The sequence below is a fragment of the Crocodylus siamensis genome, chromosome 9 (assembly GCF_052110815.1).
Source record: "Crocodylus siamensis isolate JL-2025a chromosome 9, ASM5211081v1, whole genome shotgun sequence".
Taxonomy (NCBI): Eukaryota; Metazoa; Chordata; order Crocodylia; family Crocodylidae; genus Crocodylus; species Crocodylus siamensis.
This window is the reverse complement of record NC_143403.1, coordinates 64,023,639-64,047,720: the sequence shown is the minus strand read 5'-3', so window position 1 is coordinate 64,047,720 and position 24,082 is coordinate 64,023,639. Positions and strand designations below refer to the sequence as shown.

The window sequence follows — 24,082 nt, the reverse complement described above, 5'->3', positions numbered from 1 at the left end:
TTGATCCTTGTTGGGATTGCTTCCGTTTGGGCTTGGAGGATCGTCCAAGCCCAAGATAGATTGTAAGGTGGATAGAAAACTGGCTGGATCATTGGGCTCAGAGGGTAGTAATCAGTGGCTCTGTCTAGTTGGTAGCCAGTATCAAGTAGAGTGCCTGAGGCCAGTTTTGTTCAATTTCTTCATCATCCACCTAGAAGATGGCATGGAGTGTGCCCTCAGCAAGTTTGCACGAGACACCAAACTGGGGGGAGTAATAGATATTCTGAAGGGTAGGACTAGTATTCAGAGAGACTTGGGTAGATTGGAGGATTGGAGAAAAAGAAATCTAATGACATTCAGTAAGTACAAATGCAAAGTCCTGCACTCAGCATGGGACAATGCCAGGCACTGGTACAGGCTGAGGACTGACTGGCTAAGCAGCATCTCTGCACAACAGGAACTAGTCATTATGGTGGACAATAAATTGAATACGAGTCAACAGTGTGCTCTTTTTGCAAAGAAGGTGACTGGCATACTGGCCTGAATTGGTAGGAGCATTGCCAGCAGGTCGACGGAAGAGTTTCTTCCCCTCTATTTGGCACTGGCGAGGCCACATCTGGAGTACTGTGTCCAGTTGGGGGCCCTCTGGTACAGAAAGCATGTGGACAATTTGGAGAGAGTCCAGTGGAGGGCAACAAAAATGGTTCGGGGGCTGGGGGACATGGTTTATGAAGAAAGACTGAGGGAACTGGGCTTATTTAGTCTAGAAAAGAGAGGACTGAGGTGGGATTTAATAGCAGCTTTCAGCTACCTGAAAGGGGTTCAAAAAGAGGATAGAGCTGGACTGTTCCCAGTGGTGGCAGATGACAGAACAAGGAGCAAGGGGCTCAAGTTGCAGCAAGGGAAGTTTAGGTTAGATATTAGTAAGAATTTTCTCACTAGGAGGGTAGTAAAACATGAGCATAGGTCTAAACAATTGCAGATTAAAGCAAACTAGTGTCTAATTGGCACAAGTCCTAGATCATTTGATACATAAACTATTTCAGATGTATTGGTTAGTTACAGTCTTGTCTAGATCAAGTGTCCAAGTGGTTCATGCCAAATAAATGGACAAACAGAACAGCCAAACGCTTGTCCTTTTTTTTTTTTTTTTCTTTTTTCAATCCAAGAGTAGATCGTAAGCCAGTCTTTTTCAGCTATGTGGCCCTTTTTTTAAGGGTAATAAAAGACATTAACAAACCACTTCAGCAAGAACCATCAGTCACCAATGGACTGGCATTAGATCAGTATTCCAGAACTGCATACAACACGGAACAGTTGTTGTTTCCATACCAAGGTTGAAGGTGGCAATTCTTCCAGGCGTAGTAATATAACTTTCCTCCGTCAGTGGCTGGAATCACCCATCCCTTAGACCAGGAACCCAGTTTCTGCTATACCTTCATTTTTGTTCTGTCTTCAGCAACTGCATCTCGTCTTCCAGAGTCAGATCTCAAAGTGCCGTTCTCAAATGCTAATCCATTAAAGTCTCTGGTAGTCTACAGGAAATAGTGTTTAATGTCCTGAACCCAGCTATAACTAATTTTCTCTTTGGTGCCTTGACAAGGATTGTTTTTTTAAACTCTCTCTAGAGAAATAAACAAGCACCTTTCAGCTCAGTGCTGCTTCTGATTTTCCTCCTTTGGGTGCTGGTTTGGTGTCTGTACAGTAGCTATGAGATCATGTCAGACTTGAGTCTTTCCTTGCTTTGCTTTCCAAATGGTGATTTGATCCAGGAAGGTAAGAGTGGTTCTTGAGGAAATGAAAGATGAGACAGTAATGAATAATGAGGTCTACTCCCAGGCATTTTAAATAATTTGTATCCAAAATGATGGCATGTAACTGAAGTTAAGTCCACCTTATTCACATTACTTACTTTTTATTTTTTACTCACAAATGAGGTAAAAAAAAACCAAAAACCTACTCTTTTTTTGGCAGCCTGAATTAGCTGTAGGGTAGGCTTGGAATCAGTAATGATTTTTTTTTTCTCCCCAATCCTTTCTCAGACCAAAATTAAATGTCAAGGTTTAGTCGGTAATATGAAAAGGTTGGAGATAACCATTGTTCTAATGTGTCTAATTTACAATTCTAGGAACCGTATCTGTTTCTAAGCCTGTTTCCTGTACACTTTGGTGTATACGTTTTAAAAGTTGCAGTTCAGGTTTTGAAATGAGCAATTTGTTAGGGTATGCATATAAAAGACAGTTTTGAAAGTAAAAAGATGGCAATAGCTTGCCTTCTAGAGCACCTGAATTATAGTTGCTTGCTGCTGCTTGAGATGGGTGATTAGAACTGCCGCTGCTCCCTCCGCTCGGAAATGGTATTTTTGTAGACAGAAACAATTATAAGATACAAACGTCTCTATTCTTCCAGAAGCTATGCATTTCAGAACTTTTCACAGCTGGAAACTTTGTGGATGAATGATTACTGCAGGTAGACATGCAGTTATCTGCCGGCCATGCTTATTGTTGTTTTAGAAAAGCCTGTTAATAAAAGTGGAGTTGACTTAAATGAAACATGCCTTTTTATCTGTCCCTTGCGTTCAGATATCCTTTTCTGTGAGACACAAGGTTTTCTTTGAAACTTTAGAGCTGACCAGCAAGGCTCTTGCTAGTGGAAGGCAAGTTAAGAAACCTTGTATGTAGGGGAAAGTACATAGCCTTGCATTTAATTCAACTATATTGAATGTAATTAATTCCACCCAGTAATTCATGTTCATTGAGATTAAAAAAGATAAGTCTCACATATGAGCCAGACAGATCCTCCTACTGAGCAAACTATCAGGTTTAGGGGGAAGAAACTCTTGTCAGGAGACGGCCTCTATAAAAGGATAGAAAGCATTTGGGGGGGGAAAAGGAATTTCCATAAGAGAGAAATTCACTGTGGAGAGGAAACTGTGAACTACACTTAATGTGCATTCTTAAAAACAAACTTGGGAGTTTGGGATTAAAAACAAAATCATGGAAACAAAGCAGGAACAAGCACATAAATATACATCTAATTACAGAATTAATGGCTGTGTCGCCAAAGCATATCTTCTCGCATACAATACACACCTTTTCCACAACAGTTTTGGTCTCCAAAATTGGGATATGTCTTAAGTGGGGAATTTTTCTTCTATGCTGGAAAAGAAGCTAGCCTGGAAACATTGTGCATGGCATTGAGCTACCAAGATGGCTCAGCAGGCTGAAGGGGTGGAGTCTCATGTTAATCCTCTCAAAGCTGTAGCTATTCACAGATGTGTAGGGCTGGAAGGGACCTCGTGAGATCATCGGGTCCAGCCCCCCCTGCTCTGTGCAGGAAAGACTGCTGGGGTCAGCTTACCCCAGCACGGTGTGCGGCCAGTCTCCTTTTGAAGATCTCCAGGGTAGGTGCCTGCACCAGCCCCACTGGGAGTCTAGTCCTGAGTCTGGTCACACAAACCTTGAAAGAAGTTTTTCTTTGTATCCAGTCTGAAACCTTCTAGGAGTTTGACTTGCTCCTGGTTTTCCCCTGGGGCACTTCGGTGAATAGTTGTTCGCCTAGCCTCTGATGCTCTCCCCTGATATTTTGGAAGCTGCCACCAAATCCCCCAAAGTCTTCTCTTTTCTTGGCTGAACAGTCCCATATCTGTCAGCCTGTCCTCATATGGCTTGCTCTTCAGGCCGCTAATCGTACGAGTGGCTCTTCTCTGGGCTCTCTCAAGCTCCTCCACATCCTTGAAGTGTGGCACCCAGAAGTGGATGCGGTGCTTCAGCTTCAGCCTCACCAATGCCAAGTAGAGCAGGAGAATAACTTCCTTAGTTTTGCTTGAGATGCATTGGTTGAGCAGTATGCTTGAAGCAGCAAGTGAGCTCTCGGTAGCATCTGGATGAGACTTTATTTACAGGAACTTCTATGAAGAAGTACTGAAAGAAAAGAACAGACAGTCTTGCTATTGCCCTTGCAAGGGTCTTGGGTCCTAACCTTGTGGATCTAGAGTAAGTGCTCCTAAGAACATTGTGTCCGGGAAGTGTGGCATCTCTGGTGTAACACCAGGAGGATCTTGCTGCCTACTGCCTTACCCAGACTGTGTTCTGGGATGCCATACTTTCTGCACGCTCTGTTCCTAACTTTTTTTTACATTCTGCCTTTCAGACATAAGTTGCATGTTTTGTATGGGAGTATGTTGAATGCAAAAGAAATATGGTAGCTAAGCTATGTAATTGTTTCCATTTGTGTTCTGCTGCTCGTAACTTTATGAAATTTTCATGCTTGAGCTAGAATGTTCCAATTCTGATCTGTGCTCAAATGAAAGCATTTTGTAAGCTCGAGCAAGGGGGGCTGAGGGATGAAACATCTCAGCTAGTACTGAATTAGTGGAGGAGAGGGAGGAAAACACAGGAATAAACTAAGAGTAAAAAGCAGAAACTTTAAACATGAAAGAGCCCTCGTGAAAGAAGAGGTGTCTTTGAGCCTTCACTTAAAATGCATTTTGATTCAATCAGGTTAATGACTTGCTGCACAGTGAGCTAGCAGAGGTTGTGTGTGCATGCTTAATGTAGCAACCTGGTGAAAAGAGTACAGAGGATTGGAAGTGACTAACGTTAAGTGCTGTATAAGGACATTTTTGTTCTGCTGCACCTTTGCAGCTCCCACTCTTGCGGGGGGGGGGGGTTGTTTCTGTGGCTTTTTAAGGTGTATTCCAGTCTCATCTGGAAGCTGCTTTTTTGGTGTTCATTTTTTCCTGAATGACGCCTGTTGGACATTTCTTACAAAAATGTTGAATGCTGAAGTGATGCAGCTAAGCATTTGAATTAAAAATGTTACAATATGGGTTTTGTTAAGAACCTTAAGTCATAACTTTTACTGCTTGAAAATTATATACAGATTGACCTTTCTGTGATTTGAATTTTTTAGTCCTTCAGAGGAAGATGAGTTCTGTCTAAGGCAGTGGCTTTCAACCAGTGGTCCACAGACCCCTCGGGGGGTCTGCAAACTATGTCTAAGGGGTCCACGAAAGATGACTGTGATCAATCAGAAGTATGTGAATACCTACACTTACAATTCAGAGTGATCCACACCTCCGTTCGAGATTTCCAAAGGGGTCTGCCCCTCCATTTGACATTTTTTAAGGCTCCGTAAATGAGAAAAGGTTGAAAACCCCTGATCTAAGGCCTTGCCAAAAGGCCCACAAGATAAACTATCACACAGTGCATCCTCCCCTGAAGGACTTAGGAGGTCAAATCACAGAAAGGTCAAATTGCATTTTTTAAGTCAGGGGCTTCTTTAAAATCGGATGTTGATGTTGTCTGAATCTGGCAAGTGGGTGTCAAAGTCATTTAAATAAGTACCAGTACCAGCACACTGATTAATTCTGGAGTGAAATTCTTGCACGTGACAGGGAGCATTTTAAACTTCTATCATTTTATTTTGTAAAAAAAATTTATTTATTTTTTATCTAATACATTTTATTTATTAGATTAGTAGAAACCCCACACCTGCTGTGATAGCAGACCCGAGCACCTGAAAATTTCTTGTTATTTTTAGTTTGCTTTTTTCCTCCATTTAGTTTGGAAATTGCAAGAGTTAAAAACCTGTTTTTATGTTGATCCACTGGGTAACTGTGTGCTTATCAAAATCTGCACCAGGTCAGAAAAGGTAGCCCAGCAGTTGGCAGATAAATGCTAAATCACTGACTCTTTCCATTGAACTTTAAGGTAGATTAATTAGCAGTGGTAAAATGTAGCTTATGTCTTCTACAAACTATTTTATTGACATTGAAACCTGGTGGCTACTTGCTTGCTTCATTTTTTAAGATGTCAAGCAGTCTGAAGCAAAAGGAGGACTAACGTATTTTTTACGCCTCACAGCTAAGGTGATGCAGTTGAAATGCACAGCATAAAAGTACAATCTAGATGTTTCTGCTGTTCTAGGTAGCACGTTACATGAATACTGGGGGGGAGGTTTCAGCCCTAGCACACAACATGTAAATGAGATTTGACTTTGGTTCAGTCAAACAGAAGTTTATAAAAGGAGAAAACATCAAATTCTCTAAGTCTTGAGTACTCAATTTCAGAGGGACATTTGAATTGTGTTATTATTTTGTATAGAATATTAAACCTTTAGTTCTTCTTAACACTGGGATGAATACTGAAAACTGTGAATGGATCTCTGAGAAGGCATAAAGTAACTGTTAAAGTAGTAGTTAGGATATATTTGAAAAGACTAAGCTGGACATTCTTGTGATTAAAAAAAAACAAATTTCCACTGAAAGAAAAATTATGTAAGGAAATAAGTGTTCAGTTTCAGTCATTTTCTCTTCCCACAAAGTAGTATGCACTAGTAAGAGGGCATTATGTTTGCAAGGAGTATTGTATGGATGAGCCATTCATGTGGTTCATTTTTTCAGCATTTAATCTGGGAGAATAATGGATAAAGCAGAAAAACTTGGGTTCCTTTTCTGCAGTTGTCTTAATGGTGCATAAAAGTGTTAATCCTTTATTCCACAGCATCATTTGCTCCAATAAGCTTTGCAATCAAGGCCAAAGAGAATGACCTCCTTCCCTTGGAGAAGAACCGTGTGAAATTAGATGACGACAGTGATGAGGAGGAGGAAGAGGGCAAGGAAGGCCAAGAGAATGCGAATACTGTTTCAAGCAATAACCCAACACTTGCCACTCCTTGCCCTGCTGTTGAAGAGAAAAAACCTCAACTTACCCCAGAAGAGTTGGAAGCAAAACAAGGTACACTTAACCTCCTTGAAACGTGTTGCCTAAAGTACTCTGAATTCTTGGGGGAGCAAAACTGTTACGAAAAAAAGAGATCTGTGTTTGGCTGGTTTTGCATCTTAACTATACCTTTTTATTAAATGTCCTGAATTACAGTTTTCTTCAATTCCCTGCCAATTCACTCACATAAGCGAAGTTCCCACAGGTTGCTATTGGCAACTTAGGTTAAAATCAATCAAGCCAGTAGCCCTACCAGCAACAACCCAATATGCTGCAGCAGAATTCCTTAATGTGCCATCATCCTTTTATTTTTTCTGATTAGAACCCCTGAGTAAAATGTGCACCTTGTAGTTTTCTGGCTCTGTTGATGGGCAAAAAACAGATGAGTCTCTTACTAGGATTTCTGTACAGAACAAACGTGCTTTAACTGTCTTCCAGTCGCACAGCATCCTCGTATCTCTTGCAGGCAGCATGTAATGTTGGTGCACTGTTAACAGTAATGTTTTTGTGAAAAGGCTGTTGCTTTTTCCACATGTTGCTCTATTTAGAGATTGAGAGTGTGGGAGGGTGAGGATTTGAATGAAGTGATCATTTAAAGGGATTGCGCACCTTGACGTACATTTCACAATGGAGTTTAACTTCATGAGTGTGAAGATGTCAGTAGCATTTGCTAGTGAAAAAGTTGATGAACTTCAGTCTCCAGATGTGCCACAAATAAGCCCCACATCCTCTCCTAGCGCCGCTCCAATCTGCTTCCCCTGTCTGATCTGCTGCTCTGCTTTCTGCTCAGTCCCCTATCTACCTGTGCTGCCTATCCCCTCCCCCATCTGCCACCAGCCACACACAGAGGCTGCCCATGCTCCGCTGCAGATTTGGCTGTTCCTGATATAATTTATGTCCAAATCTTTGCTTTAATGTTGCTTTTCCATACATGTGCAATATTCACGGTCACCATTTTTTATCTTGTAAATGAATATTGCTGCCTGCTTATTGGATGCTTATCTTGCTGGGATCCTATGACCCCAGCTGACTTCCTGCCCTTTGGGCAGGGGGCTGGACTCGATGATCTCCCGAGGTCCCTGCCAGCCCTAATGTCTATGAAATCTATGAAATATTTTTCAAGTATGACTAAATAGCCTATCCTTTCAGATTAATCAGATACAAGGAGACTACTGCAGTGATGCATAAGTGTCCCAAATACTACATGGTTGATATAGTAACCAGTAAATATGAACGTGGAACACATTTTTTTAAAAAAATGATATAAATGTTTTGTTTATCACAGAAGAACCATACAGCCTTCAAAAGAAAATACTCAATCTCTGTGCACGTGCAGTGCAGAAAACTGGAAACAAAATGACTCAACAAGGTGCTGTTAATGACACAAGCAAATGAAACCACTTTAGTTTCTTTCTTTAATCATGTAGTTAATTTCAGATAATGCTTGTAGCAATACATGAACGTTTTTGGGTAAGCTGCAGAGAACCTGCATTTATACACAGAATAGAAAGAAATCTAGGGGTGAGAAGGGTTTTTCTTTTTTTTTTTTATGGATGTTGAGCACTTAGACTAGGACAGGTGTTCTTTATTCTGCAGCTTCCATTATAAAAATGTAACAGAGACAGTATTTCAGAAAAATCTACCTTGAACCAGGACACACTGTAAGAGATGCCCTAGAATTTGATTGCAGTTAGCTCAGTCTCTATAGCTTCTGGTACAAGCCTATTGCATTTAAATGAATAGTCCTGTTACGAGTTGTGGTTCAGGATGTTTAAAATATATTTAATATTCTAATTTCCTGTTGTACATATAGCATTTGATTCTGTTTAATCATCCTATTTCAGTGTGTCTTGCATCTTTTGAAACTATGTGGTAATCTAAAGTAGTCTAATCTATCTTTATTTGGGGTGCTTTTTATTTTAATTGGAAACTAACCATCAATTTTTATATACATATATTGAAACATAGTTCCTTTTCATGGATTTGAAGGCTTTTTTTCCACATATAGGATTGAATTTTGCTTATTGGCTTTCTTCTTCCCACAAAGTATAATTAGGTTTTGATCTGAGGAAAAGGTCACGGAAGCAGTGTATTTTAGGACTTCAAAATGGATTTACAACCTAGTAAAAAGTTTTAAAAAATCTGTTACCGGATATCGATTAAGCAACTTAGTTTCTGCAGTAAATATTGAGTATTTTTTATTTTGTAATCTCATAATTAACAAATGCAGTTTTAATTACTACTTCAATTCTGGATTGTCACTTACCCTTGAATATATAAAGGCAAGTTGAGTTATCTTGATTAGTGTTATCTTCTTTAAATGTAATCCATACTTGTTTTGAGGTATAGATAGAAGCTTTTACACTCGAGCCTTTCAAATGTGAAGCGAATTTCAAAAGTCACTTGCTAGTACTGTATGGACATGTGTATATGGCAGGGCTTTCTCCAAAGTCCTTAAGTAACAATATGACCATATTTTCAAGTTTTTTTTTCTTCCTACTTTAAATTGAGTAGAAAGCAATGCAGAAATTATTTTTAACTTGCTGTATTGCATTGACACTATTTAATTCCTCCCTCCTTTCTATACCCAGCCCACATGAAAAGTGCTAAACTTTTTCCCAAAAATGAGGTCTTAAATTTGACTTTGGTTGAGTAAGCTAGATTTATAGGACCCAGCAGTGTTCTTCAAAGTTATGTATTTCTTTGGGAAAAGTTCTGAGGAATTTATATCAGGTCAAGTTAATGCATAAACATTAAAAGTTATCTCTGCTTAAATTTGTATACATTTGAGGTTTCACTAAGGGAGAGTTCCTACTTGGGTAATAAAACGTGACGCTGGATTGTCATAACTGAGCTATCCAGATGTCATTTCTTAGGCAAAAATAGGGACTTCAGACCCACCCAGTTCATTTATTGGAGACGCACATAAAAATAGACACCTTTGCATTTGAAAATATTAACAGTTAAGACCTTGGTCTGACATTTACTTTCAGATACGTGTTTGTAAAAGTCAGTGCGTTGGGCACTTGCAGGTGGAATTTGTCCCCTTGTTAAGAAAAGTCATTTATACCCTTTTTGCGGTTTATGCTCAGTCCTTTTGAGGGAGAGATTGATGCCTTGCATCATGATTTCAAAGTGTTGAACACTGGGTTAGTGACAGCACTCAGTTGCACACATTAACTTCGACAAAGCTGCTCTTAGGTGTGCAGTGCCATCGACTTGGACTCAGAACTGCTTTGTGGTTTCAGTGTGGAATGCGATATTGCTTTCATCTTCATAGCTGTCACTATGAAAAACAGCTTGTTTGTTTACTTACCAATCCACGTATCGGCTGAATCGCTACACCGCTGCATCAGTGCGCTGTAGAAAAGGCCAGACAGTCCAAGTAGGAAAGGAGCAATTTGTTGCTTTTTTATATTTTTATTTATTTATTTATTTGCAGCATAAGAGGTGGGGGGGGGCACATTCCCTTTGCTAGACTACACTGTAAGCAGTTTCTAGTTTAATCCTTCCACTAGAGCAAAGGTCTACTTTCATTATTCTGTGCAAAAAAGGAAATGAGTCTCACTAATACCTTATCTCTAGCCTGAAATACACTCATAAAAAAAATTCAGAAAGCCTTTAGATAATCCTCACCAAGCTTATTTGAATTTGGTCAATTTGTGTGCATTGTCCAAAGTTTAAGCAAAAGCCTGTTGTGACAATGATTTGAAAACATTACTGCAACTTTGGAAATAATGGAAGGCTCCAGCATTTATTTATTTTGAAACCCACCAAATCTTAACGCAAACTAATCATAAATAGGAATTAAGATTTAGAATTAAGGTAGAAAAAGTTAAGAATGTTGTAGAAAAAGTTAAGAATGTTTGTGGTGATGCCCTTGTTAAGTTGGTATTATTTATGATATTGTCACTATAAATACAGACTTAAATGCTGATGATTTTCTGACATGAGTGATCATTTTCACCGGATTTGCATCCAACCCAACTTTAATGTGCGTATTTGTTTGTTTTCATGTGAGAGTTCATTTATTTACTTCCAACCTCTATATTAATATGGAGGTAAGGAGCATAAAATCAAATAAATTGCCCATAAAGAGTGAGTGATGCACTTACTTGCCAATCATGCACACCTTTTTCTAAAAATTAGTCCATCAAAATTGGTTGTTTAAATTAAGCAGGGAAGCTGCTTTTCTGTACCAGAATGGAGCAGTGGAATTGTGGATGGCAGCTGCAATGGTTGCTGTGCCAAAAGCTGCTGCCAATTTGGCAGCGGCCATGAGGAAACTTGAACCTCAGCTTTTGCTGATGCTGCACAGGTGTCTTCCGCCTCTGTCATCGGAACTCAACCATGACAAAAAATGAGTTTTTCCTCATTCTGCCTTCCCCAAGTAATTCACGTGTCTGAACTGGGGGCATGTGGTATGCGAGAAAATACAAATAATTGTTTGGTGCAATTTCCTGAAATAATTGATGATTTCCACAGTAAGTTAAAAAACAAAATGGAGCAAAAATAGTGTCTTAGTGATGTGTTATCTCTAGCCTGAAATACACTATGGTTTTACATAATGCTCTAGTGAAGTAAAAAATTACAGTTCTGGCTCCACCGAATTTATAACATAAATGAGAAACACAAGAAATGGAACTTGAAGAGAAGGGGGAGCAGAAGGAATAGTGGTTACATTTAATAGTAGGTTAGAGGGCTGAGGTCAACTTAAATAACATATGAAATTATAATATATGATTTATTACCTTGGTCTTGACGTATACATGTTCTCGTACTGTGCCAGTGAGGTGAAAGATTAGACTCAGCAGTGGGGGGGGGACCTTTTTCAGTAGAATCACTTCTCTGAGAAATCTCTTGAGATGAGTATATTTAAGTGTCAGGTTCCTGAATCTAGTAGCTAAAGGATGAATTATCTTTTTAGTGGCTGCAGGTGTTTAAAAGTTCTTCTTTTTCCCGTCTTTTTAATAAAATTAAAGGACAATTTGCTAATCTTACTAAACTAATTAGTTTAAGAGGTTACTCTCTTGAAAAGAGGAGCAGTCTCAGTTTAAAGAAATATGATTATCCTTCATGCCTATCCCCAGCTACTATTATTAGTTTCTTGAGATTAAGAATTTTACAGGAAAAATCACTAAGTAATTCGTAATGAAATTTTATTTGAAGCAACTGGTTATGTTTTCAAACCTTGTGCTGGTTAAATATCAGATCAGAAAGTAGATTTTCAATGAGACTTTTTAAACCTGAATATGAATTACTGTTTTAAGGTATCTAAATAGGGTCTTATAGATGATAGAAAGTAAAGTGTTGGGTTTTTTTAACCCACCGGATTTAATTTGGTCCGAGTTCAAAATGTGTGATTTTTATATTTTGAGACATTGAAATAGCTGATATAGCAATATTCATATAAAATCTGAACTATGAAATGGAGAAATTTAGCCGTCCAATCTCATACAGTCCAGTGGCAATAGAAATTGCATTACACGTCTCCTTAGTTCAGTGATATGTGGTTTATGAATAATTATCCAGAATGCATTTTTACTGAAGCAGATTTTTTTTTCCACCAAAAGTTAATGGTTTGACCAGGGTTCTATAGTCATTATTCATAATGGAAGCATATCTGCTTTAACTCTTTTTTAAATCAAAACCCCAGTCCTCTAGAAACACTTGGCTTTTCTGCAGGTGGTAAGTAAGAGTTCTTATGCAGTTGCTCAGTAAACTTTAGCAGGTCTTAGCAACTGTGTCAGTTCTGTAGTCAAATGTTTAACTTAATTTCAGTTAGGAAACCTTTTGGCTCCCCTCCCCAACTCAAGTTAATGCCTGTTGCATCCGACATGTCTTACTTGGTCTCTGGCCAGCAGAGGGTTTTTATGGGAAACGAATACGTGTTTGGGAAAAGGCATTTAGGACAGCTAAATTGGATCTGGGGTTGTTGGGGTGGGGAAAGGAGGAGAAGGGAAAGCTTTTCTAATTTGAAACATCCCATTTCAATCTCTTTGAAAAGGTTTTTATCTGGAAACTATCAGCCATCAGGTAGAACAAGCATAAATTTTAAAACCTGTCCTAAAAGAATGGAGTAACATTTATTGCTAGTAGCTAAGGTTGCTGAAGGGCTCCATCAAATCTTGGCCAATATTGAATTTATCTTGAATGGTCTTGGATGACTCGTTTGTTGTTGTTGTTGTTATTAAGCCAGTGGCTCTGGTTGAAAAGACTAGGTTCTTTTGATGCTGCCAGTGTTTATAATGGTGTTGGTCTAATTGAAAAAACTTTCAAGATTTGTTACTGAAGTTAGAAATTTCAGGGTCAACTGCTTCTCTTTGGAGTGCTTGTCTGTAACCACATTCCCACTGGCTGAGCAAATATACCTCAAGTACTTGAGCTTTTGCAGCATTTTGTTTTGGCAAGACCTATGCAGAACATGTATACCCGGTCTCCTAATGCTGCACACCAACAACATAAAAGGTGGTACGTGCTTTCAGCTCCTTAGTTCCCCTCTGCTAGATGGAACTAGATTTGACCCTAGATGGAGCTTCTACAGTCCCTTTTGATCGTGTTCAACACGCAGCATTTCAAAAACATGTACCTTTCTGCTGCTTTTATTTTTATCCCATGTTTTTGGTAATTTTTAAAATTGTTTTACCTTTGCTTAATCTCCCTAACCTCAACCAGGCCTCTTTGTGTCCCGTTTCTCCTCCATTCTCTATCCATAAGACTCTTCTAAGATTTAAGCAGTGTTGTCCTTGTGAAAGAGTTGTATCTATTAGCCATCCTGGATAGCCAGCCAGAAGTGAAGTACAGGAACCTATTTTTCTGCTCAGTTAAGGTGCCTCTGGCTGCCATCTCAGCCTGCCACCTTCTGGCTGGAAAGTTGATCTTTGGCCTTCCATCTGTCAGCGCTGAAATTTGTCCACTGAGAGACCACATCCTTGCGTTTGCAGCATCCATGCCAACGTATTTGCTGCTCCACCTATCTCAGTTGCTAGCTTCCTTGCTAACCATCAGTTTGGTGAGAAAGGTAGGTGAGAGCCAAGTCATTGTTGTGAATCTCACCATAAAGTTTTCCATCTAGACAACTTCCCTTGAAGACTTAGCTCAAGTTTTTACCTAAAGTTACCTCTGAATTCTGCCACGGCCAGCAGATCTGCCTGTTGTCTTTCATTGTTTTCCCTTAAAGCCTTGCTCCTTTAGAACCAAGGAATTCATCCGCTTACTGGGAGGACAGCCTAGTCTGTACTGGGAAAGGACTATGCCTTTTTGAAAATCTTTGTGCAATTTAGAAAGTAATGCATGAGAATAACAAAACAAGGATACTGGATTTCAGAAAGGCAGAACTTCAGCCTGTTTCGAGAGAAAGTAGGTAGGTGCAGAAGGAAGAACAAACAAAGAAGATATGGTGGTATCTAATAGACATCATATTGAAGGTTCAGTGTTAAGCTGTGTCTGTAAAAGCACTGCAGGAGGCCAGTGTTGCTGAAAAAGTAGCATTTTAGTGTTCTGAAAAAGAGATGCATATAACCAGTGGCTTTCAACCTTTTTTCATTTGCAGACCCCTAAAGATTTTTGAATGGCGGTGCAGACCACTTTTGAATTGCAAGTAGGGTATTCACATACTTTTGATTGATCATAGTCATTTTTCACAACCCCCTTAAATATAGTTTGCAGATCCCCCAGGGGTTCATGGACCACAGGTTGAAAACCACTGGTGTAGACCACAAAGAGAAGGACATGTCACTAAGGAAGCATACAAAGGAATAATATGAACATACAGGAACAGATTCAGGAAAGCAGAGATGGAAAATGAGTTAAGAGTTGGCAAGGGACGTGAAGGGCATCAAGAAGCGTTTCTGGGAAAGGCAGGCATTTTAACTGGAACATCACTCACTAGCAAAGGTGAGCTATTAAAGGAAGACGCAAAGAAGGCAGAGCTGTTTGATGCCTACTTAGTTTTCACATATACCCAGGTGACCATCAAAATTAATAGAAACAGAAAGAGGGAAGGAAGGGATGCAGATGATAAAAGTTCTCAGATGCATCCTTTATTTAAGTCAGCTAGACCTGATAAACCAGCTAAAAGAATTTCAAAACTGTTGGCAATACTATTTGCCCACTTCTGGATGATAGGCAAGGTCCCAGAGGGCAGGAGGAAAATCACTGCTTATGTACCATTCTATGAATTAGTAACTAATATTTTTCCATCCACCCTCTTCAACGCTAAGTACATATAAAGTCTTTTCCATGTCAGGCGTACATCTTGACCCCATTTGCTTTTCCTATATTGGCTGAAATTGCCAAAATGCAACATCTATTGAATCGCTTATGCCAGTTATACATTCAAAGATGTGTAGTATGCATTATACTTTGAATTCACTCACTGGTGAAGTAAAAGCTGTGAGCATGTGCGTGTGTGCAAATTTAGAAAACATTGTTCCATTTGAAATACCTAAATTATCAGTATTATTTTTTTATAGAAGAAAATATGCATATACATCCCATTTAGGTTGTCGGTGAAGAGAGAGGAGTGCAGGTTGAATTAATATTTAGGAACTTTAATTTTGAAATTTCAAAAGGAAAACAATATTTGCATACATTGATTTCTAGCATACTGTGTGCTAATAAGATTTTGTTTAAGGAATATTTGTTTAGAGCCTTAGCTCGGGTATTTTTGGTCAAGCAGTTTTGCATAATGACCTTGTTTAGATGTTTAACTATTAGAAATTAGCTTTTTTATGTGTGTTCATTGGTATTGGAAACTTAACAAAATATTCCACAGAGTTGGAATAATTTAGCTTGTCTTGAGGCCTAAATTTGACAAATATATTACGCAGAAAAGTGATTATTGTATCAATATTTATGCGAGATGAAAATTTTGTTATTTATTTTTGTAGTTTAGGAATGTAATCTTGATTAGAAACAACACATTCAAGAGGAAAACTATAGTACATTTATAGTTACCAAGAGGAATTTGTATATTGTTAGAAGTGGAATTCAAAACTCACATTATTAGTACAGCTAATTTACAAGCATGTATATCTGGCTGATATTTAAAGGTAGTCATTCTTGTAATGCTGCAGATAAATTATTCTCCAGGATCGAGTTCTAAATTAAAGAGTAACCAGGATTGTGGCTGTGGTGTTAGGGCTTCTGCAGGACTGGAAATGAAGTAGCGAAAATGGAATTGAATTCATGGGGGAAAAAATAAATCCAATCCAAGACATCGTTCTCAGGAGCAGTTTTCTCCCTCCAGTTCTTCCTCCCTGAAATGTAATCCTGTAGGTCTGAGCAGGAATTGGGGGAAGGAGAAAAGGACAGCAGGTCTTCCCTCCCTGGGATACCTCTGTTAAAATTGGGGAAGTGATTACATCTGCGTTCATCCATTTAACATAAATGAACAAGAAACCTCTCACCAGTCTGTAGGCTATCGCTACCGAGAGTTCTGTAGTTATGTACCCATACATCCTTTTGCAAACCAAAAGTTTAACACAAATACCTTTGTAAACTTGATGTATTTTGTTTCTGTGTGTGCTTCTCAGCAAAGCAAAAACTAGAGGACAGACTGGCAGCTGCAGCGAGGGAGAAGCTTGCCCAGGCCTCCAAGGAATCGAAAGAGAAGCAGCTTCAGGCAGAACGCAAAAGGAAGGCGGCGCTGTTCTTGCAGACCCTGAAGAACCCCCTGGCAGAAGCAGAAGCGGAGAAAATTGAGGAGAATTCCTATAGTGTAGAGGTGAGTAAAGAGTAATTCTTTGTACCAGAGTGATGAATATTGCAGGAAAAAACTTGTCTCGCTATGTTATCATTTTAATGGAGTTCACGTACAAGACATAAGCTGTTCCACAGTATCAGAAATTTTAGTGTAGAATTCTTGTTACTCTTTTTATGGAAATAGGGTGCTGATGTTAATTTTTAGCTTGGATGTCACTTTATCACTTTTGTGTAGGAGAGGCATCTCCAGGTTTCAGGATTGCTCACGTATTGCTTGCATGTGGTTTCATAAATTCACAGATGCTAGGGTCGGAAGGGACCTCAAAGGATCATAGAGTCCAACTCCCTGCCAGTGGCAGGAAAGTGCTGGGGTCAGGTGACCCCAGCCAGGTGCTTGTACAGTCTCTTCTTGAAGACCCGCAAGGTAGGGGAGAGCAGCACCTCCCTTGGAAGCCCGTTCCAGATTCTGGCAACTCTAACCATGCAGAAGTTCTTTCTGATGTCCAACCTAAATCTGCTCTCTATCAGCTGGTGGCCGTTGTTTCTGATTATTCCAAGGGGTGCTCTGGTAAACAGAACGTCTCCTATTCCCTGCTGTCCCACACCCCCCCAGCCTTCTCTTCGAGAGGCTGAAAAGGTCCAGGTCCCTCAGTCATATCTCATAGGACCTTCCCTGCAGGCCCCTAACCATATGACTAGCCCTCCTCTGGACCTTCTCAAGGTTGTCCACATCCTTCTTGAATTGCAGCGCCCAGAATTGGACACAGTACTCTAGCTGCAGCTTGACCAGTGCCACATAGAGGGGGAGCATCACCTCCCTGCGCCTGTTTGTGATGCACCTACTAATGCATGACAAATTGGTTGGCTCTGCTAATTACTTCATCACATTGAGGACTCACATTCATGTTGAATGGAGTTGACAACGACTCTGAGATTTCTTTCTGCATTGTGCTGCTGAGAAGGATAACCAGATTTCTAGACCTGCTGCTGAGGCACTTTTTTTTAAATCAAGAAAAGCAGTGTTTGAGCACGAAGGGTTATTTTCCTTTGAGACAGTGGGTGGGAGATAAAATGATGATGTGACTTTTTGACCACGTTGCCTTTAACTGAATGTTTTGTGTGAAAAAGGTATTTTCCTTTCTCCTCCAGTCTTCACTCCAGTGCAGGAGGTCAAGGTAGTTTTGTGTGGAGCTAAACAGCTAGTTTGCAGCCCAGTCTGTCTCTGGAAATGGTACTGTGAGATCCAGCAAGGTTTCTAAGTTATCCTGGAAGCATGACATTAAGAGAACCATAGGAGCCTGAGCATGAAATGACTTGCCTTTTTTGGAAGTTACATATGCATAGATAAAGAATCCATCCAACCTCTTAAAGACATGGTGTTGGTTCATGACTGGAGAGCCCTGTATTTTGGGTACTTAATTTCAGCAAGTCCATTGGGAGTACCATTATTAAATGCTCATCTTCTAAAGCTCAGATGTTGATCAGCGCATCTCGTTGCAGCCTACGCCTCTTTCTGTCCATCTGGAATGCCAGCAAGGAAATTTGACACCTGGCCAGTGGCAAGACCATTTCTCTCCTTTCTGTCCTCCTCCTAAAGTACTCCTGTTGGTCTGAGTTTAAACGGATCAAATACTAGTAAAGCATCAAAAAGCTTTCAGAATCCCTGCTTGAGTGCATTAACCCTGTATTGCTCTCTTAGGCTGAGTCTGAAAGCTACTTGAGTATACGCAATGATTTAATGTCTGGTTCTAGGTCATAAAAGAATTCAGAATAGTGTTCCCTCCCTGTCCTAACCCTCTCTGAATCATTGTTACAAAAGGAAATTAAGAGTTTTCTTTTTGCTGTGAGCAAGTTTATTGGAATTATCCCATTGTGATTTAAAGATGACTGTTGAGTCAGTGGATTTATTTTTGTGTGCAGTTAATAAAACAACTAGCTTATGACTAATACAAAATTATTAGATTCCTGTCTGCTGATAACAGATGACTATTTTACAGTCTCTCTATGGCGAAAGCCTGTTGCAGGTTTGCATGATTTGTTTTTTTTTATTTTATATGATTTGCTTTTTTAACTAGCTAAGTGTAAAGATACATCTTGGACCAAAAATGTTAACATATATTTTAAAAGAATCTTTGTTTAACCTCACCAATCTCCCTAGTGTTCAGTTTGTCCATAACCTTAAAAATCAATAGGCTGGTATCCTGTTAATTAAAAATGATCTTGTTTTTTTATTACACCAACATAACTATCCTTAATGACAAATATATGTATTCTGTCACCAGTTGAAATTATTGTAAGCAATAGTAAGCATCAGTCTTTAGTTAGTAATTAAAGGATATGATCATAAGAACAAATTACCACAAGGCAAAAAGATGGTGGGGATTTGTTACATGCAAGCAACTCTGTGCAACTACCTATGGGCAGGCTTTTACCCTGCAGTAAGTTAAAACTGAATCACCATAACTTAGCCATTAATGAAAGAGTTATCAAAATTTAGCTGTTACTTACTGCAGGGCAAGGTTATGCACTTAGTAGCTGATAGCACTTCTCCTCCCTCCACCCTGTAGTAAACTCTTAAAACTTCCATCACCCAAATCCATGAAATGCCAGTTAGGTATGTATTGCACATCTCATTTCATAAATAATCATAAGATAACATTTTACTAGGCTAACTGTAGCTTTCTTTTTATTCTTTTTTCAAAAAAAGCATCTCTCATAAGCAGTTTGTACTTGGATTAATTTTTAATTGACTTTCACTTCTACATTCTGACACTACTTAGTTAACTGATCCTGTTTTCCAGAGCATTGCTAGCATAGCAAATGTGAGCCTCACAAAAAGCCTTCAGGTAACAATGTCTTCTGACATGGGAGCCCAGAATAGCATAAATGCATGCCATAAGGGAGAGGTAAACAACATCTTTGCAAGAAATTAATACTTTGGGGATTCATTATTGAAAAATGCAGATTGTAAGCTTGTACTGCACAGTAATGAAGATAGAGCTGTAGCCAGCCTCTCAGCTTCTCCATGATAAAGGATTATATTTTCAATCAGTCATGAACAAAATCGAGGCATGCTGAGGTACTTTTATCATGTCAACTCTCTTGGATTGTTTTACTTCTATTATGCTTCTGTTTAGTCAGGAGTATTCAAAACAGATCCATAAGAGAGCATATAAACACTGTTTCGTAACACTGAATTGCTTCTTTTCATTGCATTGCTAAAAGTATTTGGAAGAGGCAAAAATGATATTTTTTATTCATATTTTTCTTGCATGTTTTGTCGGCCTTTGTTAGATAAACAAATGGCCAAACGTCCTCTTAAAAAGCAAACAAGCAAACTTGTTACAATAATGAGGTTAAGGTCCCATTCAACATAATGCTTTCTTATAACACTTCTAAAATTCTGAAATACAAAATGCTAGGTTTGGTCTCTTATATTGACCAAAGCCGCAAAAACGGTATTTCCTACAAATAAGTGGAAATTATTTCTGAGCTGGTTCAAAAAGCAAGTCATTTAATTTACAAGGCTTCTTCTAGGCTTCAGCAAAGAATAAACAGAATTTCATAGGTCTAAATAACTGTTTTACATTAAATATGTAACAACATGCTTATAGCATTGATTTGTTCTCAGCCATCATGCAGTTCTTTCCTGAAGGTCTTTTTTATAAAAATATATTGGCAACTGAGCCCTCATTTTGTTTTGTGTTTTTGTAGGTATTTTTAGGTTCCACATCTTACCTTTTAACCAGATAACACATTTGCAATATTAAGAAGTTACTTTAGTGCATACGTTTCCTCTTTTGCTCTGTCTTTTAGACAGCCAAGCTGCATGTATGGATCTGGTGCATACTGTTCTTTCTTTAGCTAAATGGCCTCTTCCATTGAAGAACAATCACTTTTTCTCCCACCAGGTTTCTCTTCTTCCCCTGCCTGGTGCTTCCATTATTTCTGGTGGTCCTGTCTTTGCTTTTCAAACTTTTATTTCCCCTAGTTTCTTGCCTGTATATAAAGAAATAGTCCACTGCCAGAGTACCTCATCAGTGCAAGCAGGATGTCAGTCTAGAGGTTGAGAATGATCAAGCTGCCAAATAAGCCCTCATTGCCATTTGACAGAAGGACTTACCTTATTGGTGACTGCGCAGTGTCCAGAGTTAAAACGTCATTCTGTCAAGGGAGTTGTAGCACTCTGGTTTTGCAAGGACTCAGGTGGGTAAGGTAGCCATTGAACCATTTCTGTGTAATTATACTGCAGAGCATTTACCAGCTGATTGGGATCAGCTGAATATCAGACCAACGAAGGAGTTGTCTTTGCTCATGGGATTCTTCAGGTAACATGGTAAAGCCATGGACACGTAGCCTGGATTAATCTTGGGAAAGTTAAAGCAGATTTCTCTGATTAAAAAAAATCTGTGAACATATGACACAGCTCCTAGAAATGATGTAGCTCCAAGATTGGCAACTTTTTCTCACTCATCCATATGTCTTTTTCTATATATGGCCTGCTCAGTTATGCACAGTTGTCACCATGTGGTTTGCCTGCTGTTTTGTGCCCCAAGATTCTTAAGTCTGGGGTAAAGAGATGGTACCACTCCTTAGTTCGGTGTATCTTTCACTCTATCTAGTGATGGCATGGGACAAAAGGGGAATGTGCACTGAAGGAACATACACCAAACTGAAAGAACTTGTAGAGCTGATAGAAACTACATTTAAGCTTAAAACAGGAAAGCTTTGGGGAAAGGGGGGATTGTCCTGCTTTTTTCAGCCAAAATCACTTTCAAATAATTTATGTTCTCTCTTCTCCCAGCCCTCCCTCCTGTCGGCTGATAAGGTAGGCTCCATAACCTTTATATTTTTGCTCTAGAATCCTCTTTCTGGAAGGAAGTATATGGCATGGGGCTTGATAAAAAGCGTTCTGGCCAGTTAACTTCCTCATATTTGGAACTACAAGATTACATTCAGTTGCCAGTACTAAAATGCAAATAGAAGAGCAAGGCAGGGAATTGAAACAGAGCTCATCTGTAAACAGACCTTTGTAGCCAGCAGTTCTGCATGGTTCGATTACAGATAAATGGTTCTGCCAAATATTTTCTCCTGTTCCTTGAAAGAAGAACTGCAGTTACTTTGGAAAAAAAACAGAGAAAGCTGCACCCTTGTTTCACTGGAACTTTGTTACATTGCAAAGCTGTTTTGCAACCTCCCTCAGTGAATCCCAACAGTCTCCAGCCATTACAGTGTACTAGTTGGCAATAGTAGTGCTCTTAAACTATCTTTATCTTTTTCTCCAAAAGCATATGGCTGTCACCAATGCAAAAATACACTAAACAGGTGCATTGACCTATTTATACTGGCACCGATGGGATTTAAAGGACTGCACTGAAATTGCCCTAACTGTCTGAAGTAAAGAGAGTTATGCATGTTAGCAGCATGAAGGCTCTGTTGCTTGGCATCGTCTTCCTGATTGAAGGCACAGTGCTACGACTATTTTTAAAAATGGACTGTCGTTTTAGGAAGCCACTAGCTTGTTAATAGTCGCTCTTTTACTGAGCATAAAGATAATGGTGTGTCACAGACTTAACATATCACTTGTGTGAAGCTGAGCATTTGTTAGCGGTGCAGCTAACCCCTAACTGTGTCTGCCTTCTAGCCATTCAGAAAGTGAGAAGTTGGTTCAAGTTTACTTTTATTAAAAATAATTTGAATCTTTCCTCTCATAAATGCACTCTCCCTGTCAGGCCTTTTATTTGCAAGATGGGTCTGAGAGAAATATGGGCCAAATACCTTAACTTTGTGAGTTAAGCACATCTGAACACCATACCCCCTTCCTTGGGCCAAGTCTTCCAACAAGAGAACACTGCTTATTCTGTTGACACTAGCAGCAATGGCTAATACAAGCCCGTTGAAATGGAGGCCTAGCAGTACACGACAAGCTCCTAAATGTAATCTAAAATTTTAGAATGACCACCGTTTCTGGAAGACTTTAGTTTCATTGCCACGTCAGTCTCCATCTAAAGGTGTGGGGGAGGGAGGGAAGGAAGCTTTTAGCATGATTGAAATGATCTGAATGCTCTTTTTAATGAGTGCTTTGTGTAATCTAATTCCTTCGGTGCGAAGTAAAGCCAAGAATATAGCAGCAGTATTCCTATATCCCAAGGTATTTCTATGTTAAGAAACCTAGGAAGCACTCAAGAACCATTACAATTCATTATATGAAGACTATATCTGGTAGACATAATGGAAAGGCAGGGCGTTGATTCTCTTAACTAAGGTCTACTTGCGGATACGGAGTAATCATCTTGAAGTATTATCTTTATAGTAGGGGGTGGAAAAGTGTTTCTGTGAATGGGTGCGTAGGTTTACATAATATGGCATGGAAAGAAAAAAGAAAACCAGCAGTTTTCTATAAGAGGAAGCGCATTAGTTAGCCCAGCTCCACAGCATCTGTATAGATTGGGTGCTTCAGCAGAGCTTTTTTGGCAATTTTATCTAAAGCTTTTTCCTGCAAGCAGCCTATAATGCCATTAGGCTGTTGTTGCCTGAAATCTGGCAACTGAACACAAGAACACCAGTTGCGGTAGCAGACCTGAAGCACAACTTTGTGTAGAGAGAGGAGAGATGAGCAGTCTTTTGCTATTTTTGGATTCCCCAGATGTTTCTTGTAGACATGTTAGTGCTGAATGTGCGTGGTTTATTTTCAAACAATTGTTTCCTCTAACACAGGGGTAAGCAAAATACGGCCCATGGGCCAGATGCAGCCTACCAGGCTATTCTATCTGGCCTGCAGGGCCCCTAAAAAAATTAGAAAATATTTATCTGCCCTGGCTGCCTGTCATGTCACCCTCGATGGCTTGCCAAAACTCAGTAAGCGGCCCTCCGCCCGAAATAATTGCCTGCCACTGCCCTAATTACCTATGACAGGCAGTTGACACTATAGATTTGAACTGACATTTTTAAGGCTTTTTGCTTTTAAGCGACACCTTGCAAATAGTTAAATTTGTTGTTGCTGTACTTGTAATATTGCTTCTGCCTATATGAGACTATTGTAGCCTCTTTTAAGTTGGTAAGAAAAAAAACAAAGCCTTGAGCTTCAAGTGCAAAGTGGGACAAAATTCAGTTCCTTGAATTGCTTTAATCACAGTTGTTACCATAATACTTAGGGACAGCACTTGAGGTTAGCAGTGAAATAGTCAGTGTTAACGTAGAGTTTGGCGATTAATGCCCTGGTACTCCACATTTTTCAGCTCTCAGCAGCGATTGTAACCAGTAGGAGCTGGGGATTCTCTGCCCACTTAAGGATCCAATCCCAATAGGTCCTCAATGTGTTGTTTTTTACATGTGCATTTACAATAAGGCAACCGCTTTGGAACAAGAAAATCTTGCCAATCAGTTCATTTTTTCAGAAAATGCCTGAGAAAATAGTGGTATGGAGTTTGGATGGTTAGCTAAGTAGTGTTTTACTCACCTAAGGTAGGAAACAAATTCCAGGTCTGATGATTCCCCCCATTCCTCTTGATTCTCCCATATATGCACAACTACGGAGTAATTGTGGAGGCATCCCCAATATCTCAGCTGCCAGGGTAAATCAACAGTTAGCCCACCTTCCTCAACAGTGTAATATAGCCTGGTATTTCTTAGGCCTCCTCTACACATTGCAGGTATCACTCAACTGGTTAATT

General features: G+C 39.4%; 1 protein-coding gene across 10 annotated transcripts in view; it reads left to right on the top strand.

Annotated features, from left to right (window-relative positions):
- SFSWAP (splicing factor SWAP) overlaps nucleotides 1-24,082 on the top strand; it is a 97,980-nt gene that overhangs the window by 44,884 nt on the left and 29,014 nt on the right. For 8 of the 10 annotated variants that reach the window (XM_090061968.1, XM_090061966.1, XM_090061970.1 and 5 more), the window contains 3 exons: nucleotides 6,486-6,719; nucleotides 16,241-16,431; nucleotides 21,214-21,237. In XM_090061968.1, the coding sequence (XP_089918094.1) occupies nucleotides 6,486-6,719; nucleotides 16,241-16,431; nucleotides 21,214-21,237 (449 nt within the window). The remainder of the gene's footprint in view (nucleotides 1-6,485; nucleotides 6,720-16,240; nucleotides 16,432-21,213; nucleotides 21,238-24,082) is intronic. The other 2 variants (XM_090061971.1, XM_090061967.1) reach the window with 1 other exon arrangement.